The sequence below is a fragment of the Sinohyriopsis cumingii genome, chromosome 8 (assembly GCF_028554795.1).
Source record: "Sinohyriopsis cumingii isolate HCF-2022 chromosome 8, ASM2855479v2, whole genome shotgun sequence".
Classification (NCBI taxonomy): domain Eukaryota; kingdom Metazoa; phylum Mollusca; class Bivalvia; order Unionida; family Unionidae; genus Sinohyriopsis; species Sinohyriopsis cumingii.
Genome location: NC_142968.1, coordinates 52,826,577 through 52,833,937, shown reverse-complemented (window position 1 = coordinate 52,833,937; position 7,361 = coordinate 52,826,577). Strand labels below are relative to the sequence as shown.

Genomic DNA, 7,361 nt, shown 5'->3' with positions numbered 1-7,361 from the left:
TACATTTGAAATATAAAACAAAGCAAAGCTAAAAGAGCTTAAATACTATTTGACGAAAGAGCATTATCAATCATTGAAATCAAACGTGACATTTGGCCATTTTTAAGCTAAAAAAAACGAAAAACATATGAATACTCATGTATAACACTTTGCTCCTGTTCTTTATCCTCTTGGTCCAGCTTCCGATTTGTGATCAGATATTTATTAACAATTGTGATTATTTCAAATCGCAATATTACACATCAATGAAAATGCAAAGATAAAAGAATATTTACAAAAGTATTTAGAGAAATATGATATGCACTATTATATATATATATATATATATATATATATATATATATATATATATATATATATATATATATATATATATATATATATATATATATAGATGCGAACCCAGGGCCGCGGGTAAATGGCACCCGTCGCCTTGCCGACACACTCGAGCCCCTATTCCCTCACGACTAAGCCACATCACTTAAAAATGATCCTACGCAATCGGTGTAGCAGACACACTCGAATGACGATAAAGTAATGTATTCTCATTTATCTACACAGTCATTCCGGATTTCTATCAGAGAAAGCAAGGTATATAGAATTAATTATAGAGATTCATAAATATACACAAGATAGATAAGAATTTGTATTAAGATCTTAATTTTGCCTACAATTGTCAAGCATTCGTATATATAATCCAGGGATAGCACTTTCTGTTCTGTTTGGTGCATATTCAGAATCCTCCTCTCTATATCTATATATGTATCTATCTATCGATGTATCTATCTCTCTCTGTGTCTATATATATATATATATATATATATATATATATATATATATATATATATATATATACTACACGGTGATATTGATCACTCTGTGAAAACATACAAAATAGTCGCTATTGGTGCCGCACAAATCTTTTACTAACGATAATAATAATAATAATAATAATAATAATAATAATAATAATAATAATAATAATAATAATATTAGTGACGACTTTGTATAGCGCCTAATCATTAGAAGCTATGAAGCGCTCTACAATGTTAGACAACACCTATGACATAACACACATATATAATGATATTTTTAAAGAAAACAAACACCACGAAATTGGAAAACATAAAACATGCTGTAAATATTTAAGGTAGGGAACATTATTATGTCTTTAAGCTTGTTCTTTCAGTTGAAATCAGTGAGTTTTAAGAGCACTCTTGAATGGGATTGCTGTGTCCTTGTGTCTGAGTTCAGTGACCAATTCATTCCACGTTGCTGGGTCCTGGCATGCAAAGTAATATTGTCCATATGACTTCGTTTTCATAGTGGGAATAATGAGTAAGCGGACTGTTAATGCTGGTTAGATTTCATCTTCTATTATAATCGAGTGCTTCAGCACTACAAACTACTTCATTGCTTTCAAAGAACGGGCAGAACCGCAATGTCATAATCGTTGTTTCCAGCTTCAGGACTTATGCAGCCGTTTTGTAGAGTTTCAGCATTCTTGTTGGCTTTGAAGCAATGGTAGACAGGCAATTTAGCCTATGAAAACAAGGTGAAGAAATAATAAATAAATTCAAACAAATTAAATATTTAGATGGACGGATAAATATTTGCAAAATATCGCCAACACAAGATACGTGATAAGTGATTAAATACATGTAATGAAACATATATATCGTCCTGTGTGGGTAAATATTAGATCAGACATAGTGTGCTGAGTAATGTAGAAACTCAAAGATTACAGTATTTGTATGTGGTAAAATGTAAATCATGTGTGTTGCAAGATATAAAACACTAGCCACTGCATTTGTAGCCATGAATGTAACCAGAGTCCAATCCTCTTAATTTATCTGTATAAATCACGAAGTACATCAGGGCGGAAGATAAGTCATCATGCCACCACATAAATTAGGTTAAAATGAAAATTCATTTATTTTAATGACCTCTGGTAGTATACAATTTTAGATTGCGAACATAATACTCGGATGACTACATTTCTGAAATATAATTTATCCGTATAGTGAAACATTAAACAATTAAACATCAAGATTGTCGACATGTGAATCAGCACACTAATCAACATACATTAATAATTGCGATCGCCATAGTTATAAAGTAAGCTGCGACACATTTGTAGTGGTCTTTCAAAATCCTAGTTAAATTGTGGTCTATAAACCATGCGGTCATACATGCACTCTCTTGGCACTCGTGAATAACATAATTCAGTTCAGACAATATGAAACGTAAATGTTTGCTTATCTATGATAATTGATATTCTATAAAAGTAAGATATTCTTCAATTTATAAGACCAATCAAAGTCAAACATGCTCCATGAAGTAATATTATTCTGTTTTGGAGGCTTAGAATTAAAAAGAATACAGTATATGTAAAAAGCAAATACGGCTTTACTGGAGAATCTTATCCAGAAAACAAATTGTTTAATTTGGGTAAAACTCTTAAATTAAATCCAGTATCATTAAACCACTTTACCAATTGCAATTTCCCTTTGAGATTACACTTTCCCGCTCTGACATGCATATATTGAGAGACACAGAGAGGTATTGAGAGTGGAAGCTGTCACATTTTACCTCATCTATAGTACTGTATTGTTCCTCCTCGGACTGTTGCTCAAAACCGTGAGGTCGGACGTTGTTCAGGCTTACAGATCTTGTAAGAATATTCTGCTCATCACGGCTAACTCCACTGTCTCTTTGAGCCCTTGAAGGTAAGTCATCCAGATTAAGTTGGTCTGCAGATACGTTCAGACCTGACATGCTGTCTGTCTTAGAGCAACACGTCGCGTTCATCGAATCATCACTGTGAACTTGACTTATATTCGCATACAATAATTGTGTTAAAGTTTGCAAAGTCTGCAAAGACAAGGCTCGTCGAACTGGATTCCAAATATCGTGGGTATGATCCATAAGTGTTTGCAAACTCCCGGATATTCTATTTATAACTAGATATCCCGATCTCAACGTCCGTGGGACAGTTAACGATCTGCCAAGGTTGAATCTTAACAATTCTCGAGCGACTTCTCTATTTAAAGATTCTACACTTGGCTGATGTTGTGTTCCTGAAATAGGACAAAATTAAAAACTGAACTTGAGGGACAGGAAGAAACCTTTACATTTTTTAATATATTACTTAATCGTTTATCCAACCCATATATTTAAATCTTACAGATTTTTTGTGGAACGAGAAATGGTTGTGCATTCAGGCATTAGGTGCTAATTATCACCTTATTAATACAAATGAAACGTGTAAGAAATCCCCCCCCCCACACACACACACATAAACACGCAATGCGTTAGCATACAAAGTTCACCTAGATTGTATTTTTCATCGGAAAATAAAGAGATCAAATCAAAATAATAATATTTCTTGTCAATGCAAACTATATCGTTCCTCTATTTCCTTAAGTAAATGAATAAAAAAAACTTGAAGCAAAAAATAAATAATGTTGTATTCACTGCTTCTGGTATTCGGTTTGCGCCATTGTGACTTTGCAGCTAAGGCCTTGTTTAAGAAGTGTATATTCTTCGGAAATTCTTTGTGCATTACTTTGCATTGCGTCTTTCATTCATTGAAGTGACATCTCTATGGCAAGGTTGTCATTTGGAACATCAAAAGCTTTGCTGCTATCACATACTACATTGAAATATAAGTAAACGATGTATGTAACCTAAAGTGTTAAGATTTATATCATATTACATTGAGAGCGTGATATAAATCAATGTGAAATTTTACAAATTCAATTCAGTCAAACATGCAGCCATTACTTCAAAGTTTGTTCCGTCAAAGTCTTCTGTTTCGCGTCTGTTCGTTACGTTCATAATTCTTGATTGTAGTACAATTTTCCGTATTCATCATTTACTGTGCTGGTATGGTCATAAATCTAATCATTCAGTCTATCTGAGCTACAATGTCTCATCCATCGAATCACAATTTTCTAAAGTATGATTCAGTGTAATTCTTTTATTTGCACAAATGTGGACTGGAGTATGGTTCTTTAACAGCTTTCGTTTTAATCGTATAAATTGTTTTCAAGTCAAAATAACATTAGAGAGGCTTTGGTTTGTTTTATTTAACACGATTTATTAACATGCATTGAGGTCTTCCATCCAGAGTATATGTGCCTAGGATGTGATGTGATATGATTTTTATTTTTAACGTAGCTTTAACAATTTTTTAGTCATATCGCTACGATATCTGCAATGTGACAGTTTATAGTGATGTCTAGCACTGGGGTATCGTGCCGGAGACATGTAACATGATGCCCCACCCAGTCACATTATACTTACACCAGGCCGACCAGTCCTAACACTAACCTCTTAACGCTGAACGCCAAGCGAGGCAGCTGTTAGTGCCATTTTGTAAGTCTCTGGTATGACTCGGCCGGTGATCGAGCCCACGACCTCCACGACCTCCCGCATCCGTGGCGGACGCTCTAACCATTAGGCCACCGGAGCGGTATGCGCCTAGGAATATATATATATATATATATATATATATATATATATATATATATATATATATATATATATATATATATATATATATATATATATATATATATATATATATATATATATATATATATATATATATATATATATATATATATGGCCTTTGTTTATCTATCCAGCAAAATATACTCTGTTCATGTCGAGGTCAAATCATCGACCTTTCTCCAATGCAATAGTACCTTCAATCTTCACCTCATCTGGAACATTATGAGTTGCTAGTTTCAAGCGGCACGTTATGCAAGTCACTTCTGACTCAGTTCCTTGTTCCGTACGCATATTATTTGTTTTCATTGTGCCACATCTCTCCAAATATATGCCCTTACCGTAAGACAAGCTTCGCATTAGAGCCTTGTTGTTAGTCTAGGTTGCATCAAAATCAGTTTGAACTTTACTTTGTTGTGTGTAGAACATAGCCCTGAGTGTATTGGTGTGATATATCATGCATTGATTTCCTATCCAATGTTCCTTAAGTCAGTTATTGTTTTATTTCATGACCTAGCACACAATGCATATTTCACTTGTGAAAATGGTTCATAAAAAAATAAGTCTGAAGTTGCGTGTTGTGATTGAGCAGAACAAAATGTTATGCTATTGAAATTCGATAATGTCTGTCAGATCGAAGACTATGACATTTGGTTTTCGTATCAGAGTCCTTTCGTTGTTTTACTTGGTTACTTGGCGTAATATTATATCTGCTTTTTGCTTCCTTTCTTTCAATCCTGTTTCTGAAAGTTTCCGTCATTATTCTGTAAACATTTTTGTGAATATTTATTTATTTTGTTCAAATGTGTCACAAACAGATTGTCTTAATTGTAAAAATGCGCATTCAACCTTCCACATTCAAGCTGCGGTTTAAACATACAGTCTCTACATTTCTGGTTGCAGATATTTGTTATTTAAAAAAATTCATTTCGTCTGGCGATTTTCAGGTATAAATAGTGTAGCATGATAACATCACTACTGATTGTCGCACTAAAGTTCCAATAACACGATATTATAAAACTAGGTTGCCTTGTGATCATCTCCATTTATCTCAGAAAAATATTGCATTAGCATAATAATACGTGAATCAGTGACCTCAAATATAGATGGGGTGCTCAGGTGAATGTGTATACAGCAAGTATATACTATGAAATCCGGTAGTTGTATTAAGCAGTGCAACTTCTTGTTCATTTGTTTTGCTGTGTGTGCAAGCCAAAAACGTTATCATTTCAAATTTTAATATGGCCAAGATTGTTCGTTACTTGCTTTCTTGAATCTAATTCCTGCCATACTAATAAGGTATATGAAATACATTGCATGAACCAGCAATCACATACAAAGTTCGTCAACTTGGTTGAAAGTCCACAAAATGATGATATAAAGGTTATATCACAGTGTAAAAGAGCGCATCAATAAAGCATGGGATATTCCTGAAAAGGGAGGAAACGTTTTTCAAAAGGGGGATCAAATGCAAAGTGCGTTTTGCTTATGCACCGCAGATATGTACGTGAGAAAGAGTTGTGCACTGTTCTGTGAAAATAAATTGTTTAATGTAACCTAAGTAAATTCTTAGTTACATACTACGTTCAGCGTATTTCCTCGGCTTGCAAAATCAAACTCGCCAAAGTGTCATAGCAGAGACGTATTACATATGTTTAGAATTACACATTATACCTGACACAACAATAGCATAACCTGCCATCAGAGAATGCATGTGTATAAAAAAGAAGCCAAACAAGCAATAGTAATGTTGTCGCATGAAGGTTATCCCAGATGGTCAGCAATGACTTGTCACCAGCCGTGTAACTTTTGGCAGTATAAACCCAACTATGAGTTGTGTAAAGTAACAAAGTTGCAACATGCACATTAGCTAACTGTATCTAGCTCTTTAAGCTAGAATCGGGCAAACTCAGTATGTTACCAGAGAGCATTTAACTTGGAAAAAATGAGTTGGTGACAATTTAGAGAGTTTTTGCTTTAAATATCAACATTTTTCATTTTCATTTAGAGAGAGAATTTATGCTATATATTTAAATCTTGTGAATCAGTTATATGTCGACACATGTATATTTAAAAAGTAGAAGATAATTGTACCCAATCTGCTGAATGCGACCTTACAACTCTGCGTGAATAAAATTAGAATTCCAACGATGATCAAGGAAATGGCAACAATTACTAGTCCAACCCCAATAAGCGGTCCTAGTAGACCTGGAAGGAAAGGCAAATATTCATTGTTTGGAAGCTTGCTTGTTGGAATAAAACCATGAAATAAAAAAGTATTATGAAATACAACACATTGGACCTAATGGTATGATTGTTTTCCATGTTATATGTGATACAATCTATAATCTTGCGGCGAGTTATCTTACGGTAGATGCACTTATATGATGGCAATATTCATAAGTATTTCCCAGCTTTAAATGACTCTTATTTGATTGCTAAAACATATATGCGCTACCTGGTCTTCTGCTTAAATCTCTGTTTCTGCTCATTGTGATATGTTATAGCATTATAGTAAATACACTTATAATACTTATCATTGAAATCTTGCTTCGGAAAATTATTTCCGTTGATAGGTTTGGTACTTGATTGAGCTGAAATAAAATGAAACGGTAAATCAAACTTTCATTTGCCCAATCAACATAAATCAATCTATTTTTAATATTTATATATTCAGTGCAATATCTTAACACTGGATAAAGATTACATAGATGGCAAAATCAAAATTTCATATTTATCAAAATTTGTACTGAAAAGTTGTATAGAAGCAATAATGTATAGATCTGTGATAAGATACAAGCCATGATAATCACCGAAGTTTTTGCAGCATAAGCATAATCATCATA

At 33.5% G+C, this 7,361-nt stretch overlaps 1 protein-coding gene across 1 annotated transcript; it reads right to left on the bottom strand.

The window, feature by feature from the left end:
* Positions 1-939: 939 nt before the first annotated feature.
* On the bottom strand, positions 940-7,080 carry LOC149793523 (uncharacterized). The gene is made up of 3 exons (XM_089966404.1): positions 6,610-7,080; positions 2,593-3,080; positions 940-1,542 (listed from the first exon to the last, which is right to left on the bottom strand). The coding sequence occupies exons 2-3, from the start codon at positions 2,926-2,928 to the stop codon at positions 1,420-1,422; spliced, it is 459 nt and encodes a 152-aa protein (XP_089822530.1). The 5' UTR covers positions 2,929-3,080; positions 6,610-7,080; the 3' UTR covers positions 940-1,419.
* Between the last annotated feature and the right edge of the window lie 281 nt (positions 7,081-7,361).

Excerpts from the sequence above, each read along its gene's own strand:
- LOC149793523 (XM_089966404.1), bottom strand. The coding sequence starts at position 2,928 with ATGGATCATACCCACGATATTTGGAATCCAGTTCGACGAGCCTTGTCT. Across the intron at positions 1,543-2,592 it reads AATACAGTACTATAGATGAG|GCTAAATTGCCTGTCTACCA; the intron begins GTAAAATGTGAC and ends TTGTTTTCATAG.